Genomic DNA, 24,936 nt, shown 5'->3' with positions numbered 1-24,936 from the left:
ACATTAAAAACTGACTCCTCGCTCTGTGTTTGGCACTTAAACCTTTGAATGCATTCTAGTTGATAGTAACCATATGTGGTCCAGGAAATGTAGAAGGGGCTGGCCAGCAAAGGATCTTTCTGGATGGCAATCTGCCCACACACCAGCTACCTCTCCCTCAGGCTCCCAGAGAATATGGCAAACTTAGTCTAATTCCTAAGTATAAAGGTAGAATGAAAGAAAGAAAGGAAAGGGAGAGAAATAAAGAGAAAAAAATACTAGCAATCCAGATCTTGACATTTTGAAGCAGTGATATAGTTTCCCTAAAAACTGTATTTTTTTTAAAGTTGATATCCTCTCATATATCCAAATTATTGCATAGAAGACTATACATTAGAAAACAAAGTGCCACTAGTTTTTAAGAACTGTCTTCTAAATCATATGCCAAAGAAATGTACTAGTAAATCTAAAATTTTACCAAAATAATAACTCACAAACAGGCAAATCTTTAAATCTCTTACCTCATTCCAGGAAGAATCATTAACTTCTGAGGTACATTTTTCCAGTCCAACATTTTATTTTAAATATCTGGACACACTGAGTATCCCATAAAAATAAACAAGCTCATTCTTAGGATTCTATTTAAAACCAACAATTAACTATTAATTAACGGGTGCTTAAAAGTCGGCATAAATTTATTTAAACAACCTTATAATTCTTTGCACTGGAAAATGTAATGAAAGAAGAAAAAAGGTATGATGAGAGGCAGACACTGAATTCAACAATAATTTCACTCTGGCTACTCCAAACAAATTACATTTTGCAATCACTAATTGGATTTGAGGTACATTGAAATACTTCATTATTTAGGCTCTGACTCTGCTAAAGAATAACTGATTTATTTGAGATTTAGTTGAAACTCTAACACGCTCTACTGATTTGTCTATAATGCTATGATGTCATTAACATTTTTCACTACTGATGATGAAAGGGTCAGACTGACAACCCAGCTAAGCAGTAGTTTCATGGCACTGTTAGCAAGTAACGGATTTCACTTTAACAAAAGCTTTTTCCCCCAGAATGAAGAAAATAAATCAGATACGTAAAGTAAGTAGAAATTACAAATAATGGAAGTTTTTAAAATATAAAATTTAAAATATGCTTTGAATAGTTTTATTTTAATAAAATAGATACCTTGTAACATTAACCACATACTATTTCATATTTGAATAAATAATAAAAACAACTTAGAAAACAAAATAAAGACAATTCAAATCTTGGCCCCAAATTTAATATTCTCTCACTTTGTCAAGACTAAAAAGAACGCAATGGATATTTATTAGGTAAGTATCACTCTTATTAAACAATATTTATATAAGTGAAGTCAGTCAGACAATGAGACACCAACATCAAATGCTATCCCATACATGTGGAATCTGAAAAAAGGACACAATGAACTTCTTTGCAGAATAGATACTGACTCACAGACTTTAAAAAACTTATGGTTTCCAAATCAGACAGGTTGGGGGATGGGGGGATGCGCTAGGGGTTTGGTTGGAAATGCTATAAAATGGGGTTGTGATTGTCATTGTACAACTATAGATGTAATAAATTCATTGAGTAATATAAAAATAAATAAATCATACAGAAGTAAAAACAATATTTATCTTAGTTGTCAATAAAAATTACAGTAATACAGATTCTGAAGTAGTGTTTTTCTCACAGTTGTTTAAATCCTTTTCTTTCACTGTAAATTTTTAGAAATATAGACTATTTCTATAATACTATAATTTTGAGAACTATAGAACATATTACCCTACATGCTTTTGTTGGACCCCTTACTATGTGATAGGATTAAAGAATTGATTTAAGCTAAGAATTCATACTAGGTATACAGACAAAACCCAGAAAATTTATTACCCCAAAGATATATACAAATATTGAAAGTGAAATGTCAGTACCATGTTAAACATTCCTTATACATATACATTAAAAGATGGTGAAATAATTTTACAGTGGTAATAAATATGTTGGAAAATGAAATATTTGTCAGGAGAGAATTCTACTACTATTTACCCACGTTGAAAATGAGATCTTTAAGGGAGAGGAGGCAAGTAACTGAGAAACTAGTGTTTCTGAAGACTCATCTCTGTGGAAGTTGAAATTACCATAATTATTTTACTATGGAGTTGGAGAGAGAAACAATAAGCTAAAGCTGAAATCTTAAAGAAGAGCAGAAGTAACTAAAGTTTGGTGGAAGACGTCTATATAGAGGAGTAGCAGGTATATTTACCAATGTGCTGAAATCACAGTTAGGAAATTTAGGAAGGAGGAAGGAGACTGCTCTGGAAGTGACACTGAGGAGGAACAGAACATTACCCCACCTCCAATCCCAGTGATTTAATTGGTGTGATGAGAACATAACCATCTCCTGAAAGCTGGTATGAGAAGCAGGATCATCAGGGGAGAACCAGACTTAATTTACAGAGAAGATGAGAGGAAAATACATGTAAGTAGTTGAAAATAAGGAGACCTAGTTGGTGGATTCCAGAAAGTATGGTTAAAGGTCATTAGGAGACAGAATTCAAGGAGGAGGATTAGAGTCTTGGGAATCAGGAATGACTTGGAAGTTTGAGGTTGCTTTCAGTCACTGACACAAAAGGAAAAACAGGTGTGATAAGTCAAATTCTGATTTTCCCAAGACCGTAGGGATGAGGGTGCAAGTGTCAGTGAGGGCAGAGAGAGAGACAGTTGTCAGGTCTTGTCACTTTTCAGAGCTTTAGTGTGTCCATTTGACTCTTGATAAGAGTGCTCTCTGATCCAGCAAATGATGTGTGAATTCCTCTTGATTTCAGATGGACACCTTTAGACTAACACAGGAGCTATCTTTCTTCCTTGACTCCCATCAGTGGTAGGGGGAATGTATAGCACATTCAGGCTTCCTTTTGACTTGCACGGAAAAATTCCTAATGGCCAGTCTAGAGGTCAACTTACTTTGAGGGCATTGCCAATCTCTTGAGACCTATTGATGGTGACCTCATTCCAAGCATGTGGCTGAATCTTCTGCAAGCCCCTAAAAAGGCAGGTCAGAATTTTCAGCATTCTGATATCTTAACTTTTGCTACTGGAAGAATCAAGAAAGGGAATTTTTGTTCTAAATACAAAGGCTTCTGTTTTTCATATCTTTGAATTTTCTCTTCTCCTGATGTTATGATTGTTTTAAGTATTTCATCAACAGCTTCATAAACTTTAACTGGACTGATTCTTCATAGTGCCTATATTGTATGCTAGGCACTATTTTAGGCAGTAGTGATAAATAATCAAGTGCCTGACCTTAAGGCACTTACATTTTATACAAACAATAAATCAATTAACATACAAATGAATAATACAATTTCAGGCAATATTACTTCCTATAAAACAAGAGGATGGAAGGTGGTTGGCTATGAATTTGCTGGGGATGGTTGGAAAAACCCTCTCTGATTGGTAACATTTTACCTGAGATGTGAAAGAGGAAACCATGTGCACATCTTGGGAAAGAATGTTCAAGACCAAGGGAGCTGTAAATACAAAGGTTCTGTGCATTGATTGGTCCAGAAAAGGCAAGGAAGGCAGAGAATAATGAGTGAGGGAGGAGTATGTTAGGGAGGCAGACAGGCAAAATATAATATGGTTATAATTACAAATAAATTTGAGAATTTCACTTAGTAAATTTTTTAGATAATAAAAAATGTACTACAAAAGTTGATAAAATCTATGCCATGAACAAAATTTCCTAGTTAATAAAAATAAATTGCTCAAATCAAAACAGTATAATATAAAACAACCAAAATTTCTTATCACAGCATATACATTTAAAAGTATGTAAATTTAATAACAAATTACAAAAAATTGCCTACTTTTTTCTTAATATATTATCTAAAAGTCTTATAATCTTAATGACTCTACCTTCAAATTTTCATTCTTTGAAAAACTAGCAAATCTTATCTTGTAACTTTCTCTTACTATACATAGTTTGTCCTTTCATTAAGAGTTTGTATTCTTTTTATTTTTTTTTATTTTTTTTTATTTTCCCACTGTACAGCAAGGGGGTCAGGTTATCCTTACATGTATACATTACAATTACATTTTTCCCCCACCCTTTCTTCTGTTGCAACATGAGTATCTAGACAAAGTTCTCAATGCTACTCAGCAGGATCTCCTTGTAAATCTATTCTAAGTTGTGTCTGATAAGCCCAAGCTCCCAATCCCTCCCACTCCCTCCCCCTCCCATCAGGCAGCCACAAGTCTCTTCTCCAAGTCCATGATTTTCTTTTCTAAGGAGATGTTCATTTGTGCTGGATATTAGATTCCAGTTATAAGTGATATCATATGGTATTTGTCTTTGTCTTTCTGGCTCATTTCACTCAGGATGAGATTCTCTAGTTCCATCCATGTTGCTGCAAATGGCATTACGTCGTTCGTTTTTATGGCTGAGTAGTATTCCATTGTGTATATATACCACCTCTTCCGAATCCAATCATCTGTCGATGGACATTTGGGTTGTTTCCATGTCCTGGCTATTGTGAATAGTGCTGCAATAAACATGTGGGTGCATGTGTCTCTTTTAAGTAGAGTTTTGTCCGGATAGATGCCCAAGAGTGGGATTGCAGGGTCATATGGAAGTTCTATGTATAGATTTCTAAGGTATCTCCATACTGTTCTACATAGTGGCTGTACCAGTTTACATTCCCACCAACAGTGTAGGAGGGTTCCCTTTTCTCCACAGCCCCTCCAGCACTTGTTATTTGTGGATTTATTGATGATGGCCATTCTGACTGGTGTGAGGTGGTATCTCATGGTAGTTTTGATTTGCATTTCTCTTATAATCAGCGATGTTGAGCATTTTTTCATGTGTTTGTTGGCCATCTGTGTATCTTCTTTGGAGAAATGTCTATTCAGCTCTTTTGCCCAGTTTTCCATTGATTGATTGGCTTTTTTGCTGCTGGGTTGTATAAGTTGTTTATATATTCTAGAGATTAAGCCCTTGTCGGTTGCATCATTTGAAACTATTTTCTCCCATTCTGTAAGTTGTCTTTTTGTTTTCTTTTGGGTTGCCTTTGCTGTGCAAAAGCTTTTCAGTTTGATGAGGTCCCATGGGTTTATTTTTGCTCTCATTTCTATTGCTTTGGGAGACTGACCTGAGAAAATATTCATGATGTTGATGTCAGAGAGTGTTTTGCCTATGTTCTCTTCCAGGAGTTTGATGGTGTCTTGTCTTATATTTAAGTCTTTCAGCCATTTGGAGTTTATTTTTGTGCATGGTGTGAGGGTGTGTTCTAGTTTCATTGCTTTGCATGCAGCTGTCCAGGTTTCCCAGCAATGCTTGCTGAATAGACTTTCTTTTTCCCATTTGATGTTCTTGCCTCCCTTGTCAAAGATTAATTGACCATAGGTGTCAGGGTTTATTTCCGGGTTCTCTATTCTGTTCCATTGGTCTGTCTGTCTGTTTTGATACCAGTACCACACTGTTTTGATGACTGTGGTTTTGTAGTATTTCTTGAAGTCTGGGAGAGTTATGCCTCCTGCTTGGTTTTTGCTTCTCAGGATTGCTTTGGCGATTCTGGGTCTTTTGTGGTTCCATATAAATGTTTGGATTGTTTGTTCTAGTTCTGTGAAAAATGTCAGGGGTAATCTGATAGGGATTGCATTGAATCTGTAGATTGCTTTGGGTAGTATGGCCATTTTTACAATACTGATTTTCCCAGTCCAGGAACATGGACTATCTTTCCATTTCTTTACACCTTCTTTGATTTCTTTGATTAAAGTTTTATAGTTCTCAGCATATAGGTCCTTTACCTCCTTGGTCAGGTGTATTCCGAGGTATTTGATTTTGTGAGGTGCAATTTTCAAAGGTATCGTATTTTTGTATTCCTTTTCTAATATTTCATTGCTGGTATACAGAAATGCAACTGACTTCTGAATGTTAATCTTATATCCTGCTACTTTGCTGAATTTATTAATCAGTTCAAGGAGTTTTGGGGTTGAGTCCTTAGGGTTTTCTACGTATGGTATCATGTTATCTGCATACAGTGACAGTTTTATCTCTTCTCTTCCTATATGGATGCCTTTTATTTCTTTTGTTTGTCTGATTGCTGTGGCTAGGACTTCCAAAACTATGTTGAAGAGCAGTGGTGAGAGTGGGCATCCCTGTCTTGTTCCAGGTTTGAGTGAGAAGGCGTTCAGTTTTTCCCCATTGAGTATTATATTTGCTGTGGGTTTATCATAAATGGCTTTGATTATGTTCAGGAATGTTCCCTCTATACCCACTTTGGCGAGGGTCTTGATCATAAATAGATGTTGGACTTTGTCAAATGCTTTTTCTGCGTCTATTGAGATGATCATATGATTTTTGATTTTTTTTTTTGTTAATGTGGTGTATGATGCTGATTGATTTGTGTATGTTGAACCATCCTTGAGGACCTGGGTTGAACCCAACCTGGTCATGGTGTATAATTTTTTTGGATATGTTGTTGGATTCAGTTGGCTAAGATTTTGTTGAGAATTTTTGCATCTATATTCATCAATGATATTGGGCGATAGTTTTCTTTTTTGGTGGTATCTCTGTCTGGTTTTGGAATGAGGGTGATGGTGGCATCATAGAATGTCTTTGGGAGTATTCCTTCTTCTTTAACCTTTTGAAAGAGTTTAAGGAGGATGGGCACCAATTCCTCTTTATATGTTTGATAGATTTCACCTGTGAAGCCATCTGGTCCTGGACTTTTATTTGTAGGGAGTGATTTTATGACCTCTTCAATTTCATTTCTAGTGATGGGTCTGTTCACTTGGTCTGTTTCTACTTGATTCAGTTTTGGCAGGCTGTAAGATTCTAGAAAATTGTCCATTTCTTCCAGATTGTCAAACTTGTTGCCATATAGTTGTTCATAGTATTCTCTTATGGTTTTTTGTATTTCTGCTGTATCTGTTGTGATTTCTCCTTTTTCATTTATAATTTTGGTTATTTGGGTTCTTTGTCGCCTCTTTTTAGTGAGTCTGGCCAGGGGGTTGTCAATTTTGTTTACCTTTTCAAAGAACCAGCTCTTGGTTTTATTAATTTTCTCTGTTGTTTTTTGAATCTCTATTTTATTGATTTCTTCTTTGATCTTTATAATTTCCTTCCTTCTGCTGACTTTAGGACTTTTTTGCTCTTCTTTTTCTAATTCATTGAGGTGGAGGGTTAAGTTGTCCATTTGGGATCTTTCTTCTTTTTGGAGAAAGGCCTGTATTGCTATAAATTTCCCTCTGAGCACTGCTTTCGCAGCATCCCATAGATTTTGAGCGGTTGTGTCTTCATTATCATTTGTTTCAAGGTTGTTTTTAATTTTCTTCTTGATTTCCTCATTGACCCATTGGTTTTTTAGTAGCATGTTGTTTAGTCTCCATGCAGTAGGTTTTTTCTCTTTCCTTTTCCCATGGTTGATTTCTAATTTCATGGCATTGTGGTCAGAGAAGATACTTGAGATAATTTCTATGCTCCTAAATTTATTGAGATTAGCTTTGTGTCCCAATATGTGGTTGATTCTTGAGACTGTTCCATGAGCATTTGAGAAGAATGTGTATTCTGCTTTTTTTGGATGTAGTGTCCTGAAGATCTCAATGAAGTCTAACTTTGCTATTGTTTCCTTTAGGATCTCTGTTGCTTTATTGGTTTTCTGTCTAGAGGATCTGTCCATTGATGTGAGGGGGGTATTAAGGTCTCCTACTATGATTGTATTCTCATCAATATCTCCCTTTATGTCTGTTAATATTTGTTGTATGTATCTGGGTGCTCCTGTATTTGGGGCATATATGTTGACAATGGTAACATCCTCTCCTTGGATGGATCCCTTAATCATTAAGTAGTGTCCTTCTTTGTCTTTCTTTATGTCTTGTTTTAAAGTCTATTTTGTCTGATATGAGTGTTGCGACTCCTGCTTTTCTGTCTTGTCTATTGGCGTGAAATATTTTTCCCCACCCTTTCACTTTCAATCTATATGTTTCTTTGGTCCTAAGATGAGTTTCTTGTAGGCAGCATATTGAAGGTTTTTGCCTTTTTATCCACTCAGCCACTCTGTGTCTTTTGATTGGGGCATTCAGTCCATTGACATTTAAGGTGATAATTGACAGATGATTATTTATTGCCATTTGAACCTCGTGTTCCAGTTGATTCTATGGTTCTCCATTCTTCCTTTCTTTTTTTTTTTTTTTTGGTTGGATGGTCTCCTGTTATTATCTGCTTGAGTGTATTTTTTTTTCATTTTTTGCAAATGCAATATTTGCTTTTGGCTTGTGGTTGCCCTGTTTTTTAAGTATGCTAACCCCTTCCCATAATTGTGTGTTTTAGCCTGATGGTCCTGTAAGTTCAAACACTTCATTACTATATTAAAATTAAGAAGAGAAACATACAAACAAACAAAAAGGGTTATTTACTTCCTAACATCCCTTGCCCATATTTTATGGTTTTGATGACTCTTTTTTATTTTTTTCTTTTTAATTTTATTTTGTTTGAGGCCTGTTCATGATTAAATCTGTATGCTGGCTTATTTGAGTGACTGCTCTCTGATTGTGGTTTCCTCAGTCCTAGTTCTTCCTCTTCTTCTTTTTTTTTTCTTTTCTTTTCTTTTTTCTTCCCTTTCCTTCCTTTCTTTTTGGTTTAGAGAAGCCCTTTCAATATTTCCTTTAACCTGGGTTTTGTGTTGCAGTATTCTTTAAGTTTTTGTTTGTTGGAAAAAATTTTTATTTCCGCTTCTATTTTAAATGATATTCTTGCTGGATAGAGTATTCTAGGTTGCATATTTTTTCCTTTTAGCACTTTAAATATCTCTTACCATTCCCTCCTGGCCTGTAGTGTTTCTGTAGAGAAGTCAGCTGATATTCTTATGGGGGTTCCCTTGTAGGTAACATTCTGCTTTTCTCTTGCTGCCTTTAGGGTCCTCTCTTTATCACTAACTTTGCTCATTTTTATTATGATGTGTCTTGCTGTGGGTCTATTTGGGTTCAGTTTGTTTGGGGCCCTCTGTGCTTCTTATATCTTGAACCCAGCATCCTTTAGATTTGGGAAGTTTCCAGCGATAATTTCTTCAAATATATTTTCCATCCCCTTATCTTTTTCTACTCCTTCTGGAATTCCTATTATGCGTAGATTGGCCAGCTTTATATTATCCCATAGGTCTCTTATATTGCTTTCCAGTTTTTGGATTCGGTTTTCTGTCTGTTGACAGGATTGAGTGATTTCCATTATTCTATCTTCCATATCACTGATTCGTTCTTCTGCATTATTCATTCTGGTTTTTACTGCCCTTAGTTCCGTTTGCATCTCTGCAAATGAATGTTCTAGTTTTTCTTGGCCCCTCCTTATATTTTCTAGTTCCTTTCTGAGGGTATCTGCATTCCTGTTCATATCTTCTCTTAATTCCTTCAGTATTTTCACTATTTCTCTTTTGAACTCCAGGTCTGTCAGACTGCAGAGATCTGTTTCATTGTTGACTGTTTTAGGTGAGTTCTCCTGTTGGTTTGACTGGGGGTGGTTTCTCAGCTTCTTCATCTTGCTTGTTGTTTTCTTTTTCCTGGTGGAGTTGTACTCTCCATTATCGGGCAGTGTTTGCCTTGTCACTGCCGTGGAATATTTCCTGAGGGCTGGCATTGTTGGTCAATCTTTTTTGAGGCAGTGTGGCTTTCCTGGAGTGTTGATGGGGCTAACAGTGTTTCTTTGAAGCAAAGGAGGACTTCCTGAGGGAAGACAGGACTGGGAGGTCCACACCACGATGGCAGCAGATTTCACTTGGTCATGCAGAGCTTGCTCTGGTGTTTTTAGGCTGTGGGGTTCTTGCAGGGGGTTGGTGGTGTTGGGCAGCTGTTCCTCAGGAGTGTAGCACCCCCTGGGGGCTGGAGCAGCTATCTGGGTCACTGAGAACCTAAGAGGCTCTTCCCTAGGGCAGCCCAACTCAGAAGGATGGCCTGAGAATGTAGGCAGATCTTTTCACAGTCTGGCCAAGCTTGTTGCAGCTTTTCTGGGCTGCAGGGGCTCTTCTAGGGGGCTGGTGGTGCTGAGCAGCTATTCCGCAGCAGTGGGGCACCCCCTAGGGGCTTGGGTGGGTAGCAGGGCCACTGGAAACCCTAGAGGCTCCTCCCCAGGGCAGCCCGACTCAGAAAAACCGTCCAGGAATTAGGCAGATCTATTCACTGCCTGGCTAGGCTTGTTCTAGCTTTTTTGGGCTGCAGGCCTTTTCTCGGGGGCTGGTGGTGTTTGGTGCTACCCTGCGGAAGTGTAGCCCCTCCAAAGGGCAAGCAGGCCTGTGCAGGGACAGCCCCTGCGGTGGTAGGCTTCAGGCAATTGTTGAGGCCAGCCCTCCTGAATGGCAGGCAGCCCCAGGTTCGGCGAGAGCATAGGGGGTGGCGGGGGTTGGGGGAGGGGATGCACTGGGAAGCACAGCTTTCAGCTAGCTAGTGGGCCTGTAAGCTTGCTGTGGCATGGGGGGTATTCTATGGGGACCCACCCCTTTTTCTCTCCCCTCCCCAGCACGGGCGCAGACCAGGCTCTTTTCCCAGGTTCCCTCTGATGCGGCTTTCCACTTCCCCACCCCTAGAGTATTGCTCCCTTCCTCTGTGACAGCTTTGTTTTCTAGTCTCCCAGGCAGTCTCTGCCCCGTCAAATGGTTTCTAGACCTCCCAAGCAGTTTCCGCTCCGTCCCGCCCTGCCCCCCCAGCCTGGCGACTAACCCCTGGAGCCGAGGTCTCGGTGCCTAGCCCCCACCCAGGCGTCCCCCAGGCCCTTTCCCGGGGAGTAACCTCTGGAGCCGAGGACTCGGTGCCCAGCCCCCACCCAGGCGTCTCAATTTTTGGTGACTGTGCCCGTAGTTCAGATGGTCTGTTCGGTTCTTGATCGGCTTTTCTGTACTCCAACTTACTGCTACACTCTTCTCTGCATCTGGAGATTCCTCCGGTTCGTTTGATCTTTCCCCCGTGTAGGTGACTTTCCAGGGTGCGGGATCCCTTTCTCCTCCGCAGTTCCCTTTCGGGAGCGCCCGTCCCACTCGGATTCACCTTCTCTCTCTCTCCTCTTTTCTCCCGTTCTGCCCCGTAATGTCACGAACTTCTTGCCGTTATTGGAGTTTAGGTTCTTCTGCCGGCGATTGGTTGCTGTTCTGTGCGAGTCATTTATTCTGTAGATGTGCTTTTTTTTGTTGTGTTTGTGGGAGAGGGCAAGCGTGTCCCCCTACTCCTCTGCCATCTTGTCCTCTCTCCCCTATATTCTTTTTTGATTATTATCTTGGTTTGTACTTCTCTCACATAATTACAAAGGAAAAATAGTTTACATCTTTATGATAATGTTCTTGGTTTATGTCTCTTTCATACAAGCATTATGAAAAATGTATAGTATGTTTAAAAGTAGAAGATATTGGAGTTCCTGTCAAGGTTCAGCAGTTAACGAACCCAACTAGCATCCATGAGGACACTGGCTCGATCTCTGGCCTCGCTCAGTGGGTTAAGTATCCGGTATTGCCCTGAGCTGTGGTGTAGGTCACAGACATGGCTCGGATCCCAAGTTGCTGTGGCTCTGGTGTAGGCCGGCAGCTACAGCTCCAATTTGACACCCCTAGCCTGGGAACCTCCATATGCCATGGACGCGGCCCTAGAAAGACACATACACACGCCCACACCACACACACACACACAAAAAGTAGAAGATATTGAAAATATATAGGTTCACTAATGAAAGAAATCCTCAACTATAAATAATATAATAAAAATTAGCTACACAATGGAAATTTTATTACTTCATTTATCTCTATATTAAATTGATCACAAGGGAATGATTATGTTGGTCAAAACCAATTTACTCATAAAATACCATTTCAACTATAACTAAAATATACTTGTTTGACAGGATGAAAATATGCCCCTTCTCTGATAATGTAGAGAATCTTCTTGCACAGAAGAGATTTTCCACCTATCTTTGGGAAAATTATTTGAGCCAAGAGGCACCTGCAGATACAGAATATCTGATCCAACCTGACAGTTCTTTTTTTCATTCACACCATGTAATTTTCAACAAAAAATCTGTCAGAAGAGGTTCCATTAGTGTCAGGTAAAGATTCCTAACCAACATACTTTCAACTTGTTCTAAAATTATAATAACGAGTAAAACATAAATGGGAAATTCCTACTGCAAATAAAATGTAATTCTTTATCTTATCTATTTCTTTTCTTTGATCCTGGTGTTCTTCTAGAAACTCGAAAGGAGTTGTGACATTGACAAATCTAATGTCTGTTAGTTCCTACAGGGATGTGCCGAGGATAAATGTAAAATTCTATTTTCTGCTATACTTGTTTTCATTAGCAATGATTTACTAGGAGTTGGATGAACTGAAACTTGCATTGGTCATTTTCTTTAAAAACAACATAGCAAATTTACTGGAAAGACTTAGAACTATCTTCACTAGTTTTAGAAAAGTTCAGTCCAAATTTAATTCCCCTCTTTCATTTTTTCTACTTTTCTTCCTCCTCCTCTCACAAGAGTAGATGAAAAAGATGAGGTAATTTAGGAAAATAGGTATGAAAACATTTAAAACAAATCTATTGAGTTTTAAGTTCTTATAATGCAGAATCCCAAGTGATAATGATTAGAATTAGTAGATATATTTCAAGTAACTTAAAGACATATGTTGTCTGTTCTGAAAATTTGTTATTCTAAAATGTATAAATATAAGTAACTGCAAGATCATTGTTTAATACTATAATTTCCATGTTTTATTTATTTATTTATATATTTAAATATTTATTAAATATATTCAGTGTGTAAGGCAATGTTTTAGGTGCAATATTAAATTAAGCATGCAGCTAAATTATAACCTCTGAGGAACAAGGACTTGCTTTTTATTCTCCACTATTTCTCCAGTGAAGAGACCAATGTCTGAATATATATACATATTTACTAAATATATATTTTAAGTGAATGTATATATTTGAATGAATATATATTTAAGTCAATGAAAGACCATATGTTCCTGTCTCCCTTCTTTGATTTTATTGAGAGTCAGAAAAAAATGATGCCAATCAACTTGATGAATATAATAATGGTCATATGTACTGAAATCTTATGAAACATAAAGGGAAGAACTCCAGTCTGACTATATGGGTGTTTAGGGCTTCAAAACTATGAACAGAGGATTAAAGATTGATAGTTAAGATACAGAGTATATACATCTGGGACTGATATATCATTAAGAAATATAGCAAATTGCTTAGAGAAGACACATACACTTTTCAAGGTCTCAAAAGATTATTTAAGTTGTGACAAAGTAAATGGCTTCTAGGATATGAAAAAAAGATGCAAATCAAAAATTAAGACACATTAAAATAAATTCCTGTTAAATTTAACCTCTCAGACTTGTTAAACTTTTTTTTTTTTTTTGGTCTTTTTGCCATTTCTTGGGCTGCTCCTGTGGCATATGGAGCTGTAGCCACTGGCCTATGCCACAGCCACAGCAACACGGTATCCGAGCTGCATCTGTGACCCATACCACAGCTCACGGCAATGCCAGATTCTTAACCCCCTGAGCAAGGCCAGGGATTGAACCCACAACCTCATGGTTCTTAGTCGGATTCCTTAACCACTGAGCCATGACAGGAACTCCAAATTTAAACTTTTTAATACTTAATATTCTTTTACTCTGCAATCATCCCTAAATATGTAAAATAATGGTTGAAAAATCACAGAAAATGATAAGGAAATGAAAAGACACATTTATAAAGACTTCAAATTTTTAAAACAAAAACAAATACTAAATATGTAACAAAGGTAGGATTAATATATTTGAAATACTGTGAGGTGAGGCAACAACAACAACAAAAAATGACACATAGAGCTTCAAACTACCTAAAACAGGCCCATGTTATCCAATCTTTTATACTGGTTGTGTAACAGGCTAAAAATAAATATGGTTTGATTAAAATATTTAGATGGCATCTATCCTTAAGTAAGCAATTTCTAAACCCAAAAGTATCATTGATTGTCTCATATTTAGAATAGAGAACTGAAGCTAAAAACCTTTTATCATTTTCAACGAGATTGCAAATAGAAAAGTAGCTCATTTGTCTTCAGTTTAATACCTTTCAGAATAATTGCTACCTCAAATAAACTTCTTATTGTCTTTTTCAGGACACTTTAAATCAGCCTGGACAAATTTCTTGGGACAGTTTTAGGTCATTAAAAGGTCATGAAGAGAGCCTCAATGCTAGCAGATAATTCCTAAAAGCTTTTAAAAAATTACACTGGAAACAATTTTCCTCTAATAAAATAGACAGAAATTTTATGAACTGTTATAAGACTAATCACCCATAGCTTAAATGCTTGAGTGTACTCATGTTAATAATTCTATCTTGAAAACGTTTATATATATATATATTTATCTCCTAACTTATACATATTATTTACATTAATATGCACTTTGTAAAATATACACTATTGTATATAATATATGCACAACAGATGTGCGTGTGCAAGTATGTGTGTGTTTACTCATACACACTTACACACACACAAATGAGCACACACATATACACACACTCTCCTTGGAGAATCCTTAGGTTATTTGTACACACTTTGTTATGTTTTCATTAAACTCTAAACTTTGTTCACCTAAGTACTTAGTACCATCAAAATTTCTGCAGTCCCTATTTCTATCTAAATATATATCATTATAAATATATATAATATCTTGTTCTGAATATATATGACTCCTAGAAGACTTTGAATCTCTCTCTTATTTCTAATCAGAGTTATAAACATTATTGGTACAATAATTTTTTAAGCTTCCTGAGGCTTTGAAAACCTATTGAAAAGTTATTTAGAAAGCAGATTTATTATTTTTCTCTTTGAAGCATTCTGAATAAAATATCAGATATCTTTAACCACACTGGTCACTTGCTTCTAATTAAATCATGCACTGCTATTTATCAACATTTTTTGAGAATATCAGTTCTGATACACTTAACTGGTTACTTTCTTTGAAGTTCTATTGGCATACAAATCAAAAAAATCCAATTTCGAGAGCGAAACAGTATAAATTAGAAGGAGAATTAAGTCCATAAATCCTATGCTTGTTTATTTTGCAATCCTATAAAAACAAAAAATATTGATTTATAGCTATTTGGGAATAAATCAAGTTAATTACTTATAGTCCCCTTCTGTGGTCTCAAAAATTTTAATAACAGATTTTCGATCTTTAAATTACCTGTTGAGAAACTTTTTTTCTTTCCTGTTAAGTTGAATGGTACCATACTCATTTTTACTCTTAAAGTAATAGGTAAAGTTGTGCTTGTTGAGTTTCTGATAAAATGACCTAGAAATGAATACTGTGTCCCCAGAAGTGCACTTACGGCGAGTGAAGAGATAATTAATTTTGTAAATATGATACCCAACTTTTCTACCCTTCTCAAGTTCATTCTAGACCTGGCTCTTGTCCTAAAATATTTTGATAGTCTTATATCTGCAAAAATTCCTCAAAATTCACTCAGTGAATACACCTAGTTTTATAAAGAGGTTAAAAATTTAATTAAGACAAAGATTGTTATAAACGTGTAATTTAATTCCTTGGAAATATTATGGAAGTTAAAAATTATTGACAAATGTTTAGGTAGCCTATATATTGCATATTACAAAGCACTCTATTTTTTCCTAATGAGTATCTAATATTACATTAGTGAAGCTAATGTATATTATATAATATTTTATTAGTGAATTATAGCTATATCATGCTAATCTCAGTAACACATCAAATATTTATAAGCAGCATTAACATTATTAGCTCCATTAGGGGGGAAAAAACCAAAAATGTCGAACAACTAATATATTAGTATATTCAGTTATATAACTAAGATATATGTTTAAGATTGATAATTGTCAAAATATTTATATCCCTTCCCTATTGTGTCTCTGCAAATAAAGATTTTACTTCCTAATCCTTTGATGTGAGTCTTGGTGAAGTAGCGTGATTTGATAAGTAAAGTGTGAGTATTAGTGGTGTGGACTATTTCTGGGCAGAAGCTGTGGGACGACAACATAGTTCTGCCATCATTCCCCGCCCCCCAGATATAAGCTAATTTTTAAGTTTGGGTACAAAATAATGGAGAAGATGTGAAATCATCACACAAAATATATACAAGTGATATAAAAATATCTTTATTCTTATTGTAGAGCCATTAATTACCTCTCACTTAGCTTGTGTTAACTGTAAGACTTAACTTGGAACTCATGTTTGGTGGAATGGAATTTGGTGCTTAGAATAAAGTATTATGATAAAAAAATCTGAATTATATGATATCATCTCTGAGAGCAAGTAGTAGGTGGTGAGAAAACTTTATGGGAGGTTGGAAAGATGGTGATCCAAATAATGCCATGGAGAAACATTTGGTAAAATTATCAACTGCAATAACTTAGGAAGGATATAATGTTCTACATTAGCTGGGGCTTTAACTTACTCTTATTATTCAGTTGGTACTGATCAGTTTGTAAAGAGAATCAAAAGAAATAGGGAGACTAGTAATTTCAGGCCTTACAGCATTGAAAGATGAAACTTTATTTTCCTCCAATTAGTAACAGAAAAATTGCGAAAGCTTTGAGTCACCAGAGATTATTTCAACTCAGCCTCTTGGCAAAGAATAAATTAAGCGTAACTTGCACTTCTTTTTTTTAAAATCTCTGCTGATTAAAAAAAAAAATAAACAAAAAACAAAATACCTCTGATTAAGGTAGCAGCCAGTAAATACTTTCCTTTAGATAGAGAGGCTCAGAGAAAATGGAATGAAAAAGATACAGGTCTTCTAGAAGCCCGGAAAGTACAATATACCATAGTTTAGAAGGAATATCATGGGTGTAGGTAGGGATGTATGATTGCAAATAAAATAAAGTACTCTAAATAAAAAGCCCACCATGTTTTGAGAAAGTCGTACTACCAAATGAACAATCAGCCTGGAATAGAAGTTATAAGTATTCAAGATTTAAATAAACTTTAGTCCTACCAAATTTCTACTGGCAATAAAATCAGTCCAAGAAAGGAGCTTAGTCTGTAGGGGGGATTTTCTACAATGCCCTCCCCAGATAATGCCAAGGAGAGAGAGCAATAGAAAAGATCTGCCAGAGGGCAGAGCTAAGGGCCATGGAGCTAACAGGCTAGGCAATTGTGGACAGGCATCAAACTTGTGGACCATGAGGGAATGTTCCCCATCACTAGGAAAAGAAATTCTCACTATAATTTCAGATTTGCTATAATCTACACAGTGACTGCTTTGTGTCTCACTTCTCCCCCTTTCTGTTTAAAAGTATCCTGCTATTCCACCACCATATATTAGAAACATATTGTGTGTGGTGAAGAGCAAAGGGGGGGAATAGAATACATAAATGGTCCTTGTTATTTCCTAGTTCTCCAGATTAAGATCCCCATCTGGGCCATCATGAGGCGCTAAACTTTGAGACTGACACTCTGATTTGATGGGTCCTTTGTGTGCCTAAGCGAGCAACATGAATATTTGTGACCAGGCTTTGATAGACTGTATTATTGTCAAGATATGTGTGGCTGCTCTCTGCTGGGCCAGTCCCTGCAGGAGGATTAGACTTCTAGCACCCTCAACTTTACATGAAGTCATATGATTTGCTTTGTATAATGACATGTGACAGCAAGAAGCTTTAAAAGCCAGCTCATGGTTCCTCTCTTATCCTTTTCCTTCTACTATGAGATGAAATGCATATGTCTCAGGTAGGGCCTGCCTTTTCATTTTAGAATGATGAAGCAGAGCCGAAACTTTTCCATGATGTGCATATAATGTGTAATGTATAAACTTTGTTATTATAAAGCCACCTAGATGTTGAAGTTATTTGTTACCATAATACAACTCAGTGTAGACTCACTGACTGACCAATACAATAAAAGTGCCCAGAAGCAAAAGGTGTAGAGAAAACAGCTTGTCAGAGACAATAGTCAGTCTTGCTCAGCCAAGCAATCCCTGCTTCAGAAAGCATTCATCTTATGCCCTGTCTGCCTTAGTACAGCATTCCATTAGGAATGGCAAACAAGACTTGGTCAGAGAGCCATTATTCTGAGTAAAAGCTGCTTTTTCCTGAGTTTAAAAAGAAGAAAAGAATGGGGCAATAGTAATGAAGAAAATGGTTTGTCTTAATCTCATAATAAATCCTTCACAGTTCTGTAGAATTGTAAGGAATATATAAATAATAAACTAATTAAAAATAGTATTATCTGGAGAAGTTTTTGTTTGCTATGAACAATTTTCTACTAATATTTCTAGCTGGTGGGACTGGATTGGTAAATCATTCATTTCCAAATGGGGAGTCAACCTTATCAAAATAAAACTGCAGAAGACTTTGAAGCATCATATCAAGTTGAAATATTAAGATATATTAATTTAATTGGTTAGTTGGTCAGCTCACTGAACAGGTAAGATATGCAAATACAGCCTGTTAGGCTGGAGAGGGTGGGAACAGTTCTCCTCCAGAAATTTTTAAAGTTTGAAGAACTTGTTTTATTAATGATACACTGAAGACATGAGCTCAAGGGAGGGAAGAAAAACCCCAAGAATCAAAGTCTAGATACATTCTCCTTGGATGACTGGCACCATAATAATAGATACAATTTTGAATTCTGTTTTTAAAATGCCATCTACAGCTATTGCTGTAAAATTATAGAGTAGAAACAAATGAGAAATCATATAAATTGCCTTTGTTAAAACCAATCCCTTTTATCTCCTTAAACAATTATGTAAGCAATCTTACATAAGATTGTTTAGAAAAACTAAAGTTTTTCTCACATTTCATCCTTCATGTGAAACAATAATATATAAAACAAAAACACTGAAAAAAAGCAACCAACTACATATTCTTTGCTAAATAAGTATATTTAGCAAATGTTTCTGGTTTCTGGTTAAGAATGCCTTCAAAAATTTTATATAAAAACATCCTTTAATTACATTCAAATAGCTTACTCTGATACCTACATTTTATGATATTAAGACATATTGATGCTAGTGATTTTTAATTGCAAATTTACCCAATAATCTGAATATTCAAGTTAAATATATTCATTGGCTAAAACTGTAGGGATTACTCTATCTTAATTATGTTTGTATTACTAATTTTTTTCTTTTCATTTTTGTAATTTGGGATTCATTTCCTCTAACTTTAAAGTTTTTCTTTTGTTTTTTTTTTTCTTTTAAAATGTGCTTCCTGGTTTCAAACTATACATTTTTAAACAACTTTGTTATATATTTTCTACTTTCATTTGAAAGAAATTAACTGAGACAAAATTGTTTGAATTAGAAAGACTACTGCCATAAGTTTTATGTACCACTCTTAATTTGCAGTATCACTGTAACCAATTTAAAACCAAAATTAACACTGATATAAAGAACTTTTCGGAGGCAAATCAGTTAATAATTTCAAATAATTTAAATCCTTAAACTTAGCAAAAGGACATTTTGTAACATAAAGAATGCAGCTACACAAACTAAAAATCCACTAACTTTCATACAAAAAAACTGCTTTGTTTTTGCATCATACAGAGTACATTACTATTGTATCAACTCGGTCCTTAATAAGATAAAAGAGATTCTACATTTGTAAATTAAAAGTATACTTGGAAACATTGAGAGACAGAGAGAAAATGAGTTACCATTTCGGAGCTCCCCAGAGTCGTCTTTTCCTATTGTTTGCTGATGATTTTTGATAAAGCAGGTTTTTGTTTTCTAGAATCACATTCTTTTAGTTTCTTTTTAAAACTAGAATCCAGTAGCAGAAAATTTCTCCAAAGAGCCAATGGTCAAATAAAACAAGGGGCACAGAGCAGAGGTGCGGTGCCCACAATCAAGCTGATTAAACTCTGCAGGATCTGCAGTTTGTCAAAAACCTTTTTGCTGCCTCACATTTTCTAAAAATGGAAAAGGTGAAGCTTTCACAAGTAGAGGGCTCCAAATAAACCAGTACACCCAGCACAAAGCTCATGATACCAGCACAAATTTTTTTCACACATTAGGAATTTCCACAATTAGCAGGTATCCATCACCCTAATAGGATGCTTCTCCATATTAATGTAAGATTCAGCTTTTGAACCCTAAAAACTCTTTCCATCCCTCAGGCTACATTTGTCCCAAAGAAGCATTAGTCACATGTAGCCTTGAGGGACTTTTATACAAAACTTGTGGAAGTAATGTATAGATTTCTTTCCTTGGAAGGGAAAAAGACAAAACAAAACTGGGTCACTGATGGTGACTGTTAAAACAGTGAACCTAAGAATGCGTTATTACTTCTTTCTTGTCATTTAATTTCTTCAGATGTGGTCCAAAGAGATAAGAGTGCTGTGCACAGAAAATTATATGCGGGCTATATGATAGTTATCCATGATATTATATATTCACTGACAGCATACTCTATCACAGTTCATTTATTTTTGTCTCACCCTGTCTAGGTGTTAAAGGTAATAGCTAACGCATTTTTCCTTTTTTTGGTGTACAGCTTTTTTCCCCTCTTTTATTTTTAACATATTTTAACAAATTTGTCTTTACCTACATATCACAATTTCTTCAGCTTAAAAAAATGTAAAAAAACAAATATCATATTTTATAGACGTGATTCTTCATTTTTCCTGGCATATGCTCTTCTTATTCTAAAATTCGCAGTACATTTCACATTCACTATACTTGACTACTCCTTGTCTCAACATATTTCATCAGCTATTATGGTCGCTGAGTTGCCAATAAATTATTTAACTGAAATATCTGTACTCTGGTGGACAGCATTTCTTGGGACAAATTCCATGAAAATGCAACTACTTCAGGAATACCTGGAACTGTGAAATTGTTTAAAAATGCCTGGTTTCTAAATAAGCTTTGAAACAAATACCATTTGAAAAGATATAATTGTTTCTTAAAAATAAATTTAAAGTTATTCGCCAGATTTTTATACAGTAAAATATTCAAAGCATGAATGATGCAAAACAAGCTGTGCATCAAATGGCTTTTAGGTCATATCTGAGCCTTCCCACCCAACTATTAAAATAAACAAATGATCACTAATTATTGGGCCTTTAGTATGAAATCACTGTGTTTTTTTAAACAGTGGTAGCATTAAAAATAGAAATATGGATTTTTTAAATTTAGTAGCATTCTTTCTTTAGCTATTAAATATTAATACTAAATTGATAATCAACTAATTGTTAAAAAGGATAACTTGCCATCACAGTTTTGAAACATAGTTTAAATAAGGAAATTGGTCAAAGGTCTGTCTAACATTTACTGTGTGAATAAATGATTTCTTTCTTTTGGCACCTAGTAAGATATGTAAAATAGAACAAATTTTTAGTTGGCATAAAACAATTTCTATGTACCAGCACAATGCTTAATAACATCTTCTATACGTCTCCCTTTATGACATTTATTTGTGAACCACGTGATAGGATACAATGCCTCCAGACTTGCTTGAAATCTAACCACTTAGAAATCACTGTGCTTTTAGGTATGGTCTTGGACATGCATTGCCTAAATATATTTATGTAAATGATTTTCACAGATGTTACACCCTCACCAGATAATGAAAATAAACAAGGTTGAATAAAACATTAACCCTAATTTCAAAGGATTTCAGGTCTCCTTATCTACCACATAGTTGCTGATTAGTATAGTAATTTATAATGCAGCAGCCACCAAACCCCAGAGGTCAGGATAATAGGGGCTACTATTACTGGGCATTTAGTATAATCCAAATCCTGTCCAAAGTACTTTATACCAATTAACTGTTTTAATCCTGTCAACATTTGAGTCAGGCATTTTTAATTCACTTTACAAGCAAAAAAAAAAAAAAATCGAGAGAGAGAAGGCTCAATAAACATGAATATCAGTGACAGGACTAATGTTAGACTATACAACCTGACTGGAAAACCTCAGTTTTTGGACTCTGTGGCCTTTAGCATTAATATTTCACCCAGGGGAATTGAGTGGAAGAAGGGAAGCTGGAAGGGTAGGTGGAACGCAGAGTGCTCAACTTAGATGTCAGACCTTGAAGAACTGCTTGGCAATGTTTGTGAAAAATACACATATAGGTTTTTTTCTGAGGTAAAGTGAGTAAAGGCACAATGAGATGGAAGAGGGCAGCAAGTAAAGAAGCAGATGGTATCAAAGACATACTTCACTGACATAACCTCATGAAAAGTGATTACTAAGAGACAAAGCTTCTTAACCAGGGGCTCAGAGATCACCAAGAAGCTGGTGTAGAATTCAGGTGATCAATGAACTTGGATTGGAAATGAAATTAATTCTGCTAACATTTAACTGAAATTTAGCAATTTTTTTTTTCATTTATGAAGTCAGGCAACAGAGCACAGTGGTATTATTAGATCTTCCACAAGATTCTCTTATTTAATGCTTTAAACTAAAAAGGTCATGCGTTACTAAATCACCAATTTGTTTTTTTCAATACTCATAATTTTACAGTATAAGTGTTTTTCCTTGTAATACTATATGCTTTATTTTCTACATTTAAAAGCACCATGCCTTGAAGCAGTTCATGGACTCCAAAGGACTGCCAAAGACATGAAAATAGTAAACCTCTCTGGAGGGTGAACCCAAACCAACAGCCCAGTTGATAGTGAGATGTCAATGGAACCACTTCCCTGTTAACTGTGTCTGACATCTTTCCCACTCTACTCTCTTTCTTCCTTCCTGGCCCCACAATATTGTGATGATTATGGAATCACTGATGTCTAACCCTTTATCAAAACCACTTCATAATGAGTGTTAGACCCTTAATCCTAACAATACTTAACAGGGGACATACATTTAAATCCTATAATTCACATAAGAGAATAACTTGTACCTCTGGGTATTATGATATATTACTGTTTTTGTCTGCTATCTACTGAGTTTCTGCTTAATCTGTATATCTACAGTAAAAACAATATGCTCTTTCCAGTACACTAGAAAGTTGTTAAGTTTTAACAGGAATTTCTCCCAAGGAGAATTGCTAAAAGAATATTGAACAAATCAAAATTATTTCTCATTGTTAGCAAAGTTATACCTGTCATATTGCTAGTATCAGCTAAAATACTAAAAGACCAAAATATGATGGTCTTCCTCTGCCCTGGGTAGCATAGTATGCCTCTTATTCTTGGGCAATTGTAATATTAAACTTATCCTCATTGTCACTCCGTCTCTTTTATAAATTAGGACCTCAGCACAGAGTGGAGTTCACATAAAAATAAGAGCTATGAATAATTATTTAATTGGAAGTGTTATTATACAGGATGAAGTGATTTAATAGTAAAGAAGGAGATTTGAAATCAAATAGACTTTTTCAGCTTACTTGCTGTTTTACCATAGTGCAAGTGACTTATTTCTCTGTGCCTGCATTTTTTTCTTCTGCAAAATGAGTATGAATATGATTCACGTTCTGGATTATTGTGAAGATAAAATAAGACATATGAAAATAGCAGCACCACAGGTGTTCTAACCGCACAGTATTTATTAATATGGTGAAGTACCTACTATTGGTCAGATATGTACTTAGCTGAATTTTATTCTTCATTGCCAACTTTGGGAATGAGGAGTCTTATTTGCACTAACAATTGTGATTACCATCATTTCCCCAAATTCCAATTTACCTACATAAAACCAAGTGGTTTGTATATAATCTATGAAGAATAACATAATGAATTCTAATTGATAATACGAATTTCACCGCATAATATTTGTTTTTATATTATAGTTACTTTAACCACATTTTACACATTTACCTCAACAAATATTTATGCGTTAATTAATAAAAATGGTCATTATTGTAAGTGTTCCCCATTTTTTTCCCTTATGCTACATTTAACAAGATTTCTGAAACAAGATGGGATATTGTTACCACTAAAATTAAAATGTCGGGGTGTACTTTATAAAAGTGCTCCAAACCCCCACAAAGCACCATCTTTTACCATGGTACAATCCAGCAATAATGATAAGACCATTACTTTTAAGAAACATAATCTAGAATAAGACTTTCTATGTCCAAATCATTGCTCTGTAATGTAGTTGTGTGAACTTAGTTTAACTAAAATGTGAATAGGAATATACCTACCTCATAGTGCTGTAATGATAAATGTGTTAATACTTATAAAACAAGTGCCCATCAAAAATAAACTTACAATAAATGATGAACGCTATCATCCTCACTTATATTTGAAGTATATTCAAGGAAAATAACATATTTTAAGGAAGATACCAAAAGTGTTTAAGGAATTTAAAAAGTGTGAAATTACAACAGTCACATTTAAATGCAGGAAAGGCTTCCTGAAGGAGATTACATTTGAGAAGCAAGACTCCACTCCTGACATTTGGTCAGAGTAGAAGAGCCATATGAGCATGACCCACAGAGACACGCTGCATAGATTGGAACTCAACTCTACTATCTTATTCACTGGGCAAACTTAAGTGGATGACAACAACTCTGCCCTCAATTTTCTAATCTATAAAGGGAAGGAAAGAATCATACATTCCTTGTCAGGTGTTAATAAAGATGAAATGTCTCTTTAAACCAATGTCATCAAATACTGAATGTAATGAAATGCATAATAAGTATTTAATAAGTATTAACAACAAGGCTAAGAATATTTTCTGAAGATGAACTACTGATAGATTGATATTAAATTGTGCATTTTTCTTGGTACTCTAATAGTTATATCAATCGAATTCTTGAGAGAGCTTGATTTTCTCTTTTGAAGATAGAATTCATTGTGGTATGGTTGGTAAAGTTTGCTAATATTAATTTAATCTACATGTTCTTTTGGCACTAATCACTACATAATCAAACATGCCAAGTATGACAGACAGACCACCTTCAGCTAAAGCATAACATAAGTACTATTCGCCTCTTAAAATAAAAACGTTTCTCTGATG

At 35.4% G+C, this 24,936-nt stretch overlaps 1 protein-coding gene across 4 annotated transcripts in view; it reads right to left on the bottom strand.

Moving 5' to 3' along the window:
- Positions 1-24,936, bottom strand: part of SEMA3A (semaphorin 3A) — a 477,770-nt gene that overhangs the window by 327,866 nt on the left and 124,968 nt on the right. For 2 of the 4 annotated variants that reach the window (XM_047753059.1, XM_047753058.1), the window contains exon 1: positions 19,680-19,893. The exons of 1 other annotated variant lie outside the window; for it this stretch is intronic. Coding sequence is in view for 2 of the 3 variants with exons in the window: in XM_047753058.1 (XP_047609014.1) it covers positions 19,680-19,682 (3 nt within the window). In the remaining variant the exon portion in view is untranslated. Of the gene's footprint in view, positions 1-19,679; positions 19,895-24,936 lie in introns of those variants that run through there. One more of the 4 variants, XM_047753061.1, reaches the window with a different exon arrangement.

The sequence above is a fragment of the Phacochoerus africanus genome, chromosome 11 (genome assembly GCF_016906955.1).
Source record: "Phacochoerus africanus isolate WHEZ1 chromosome 11, ROS_Pafr_v1, whole genome shotgun sequence".
NCBI lineage: Eukaryota > Metazoa > Chordata > Mammalia > Artiodactyla > Suidae > Phacochoerus > Phacochoerus africanus.
This window is presented reverse-complemented; position numbering and strand designations above follow the sequence as displayed.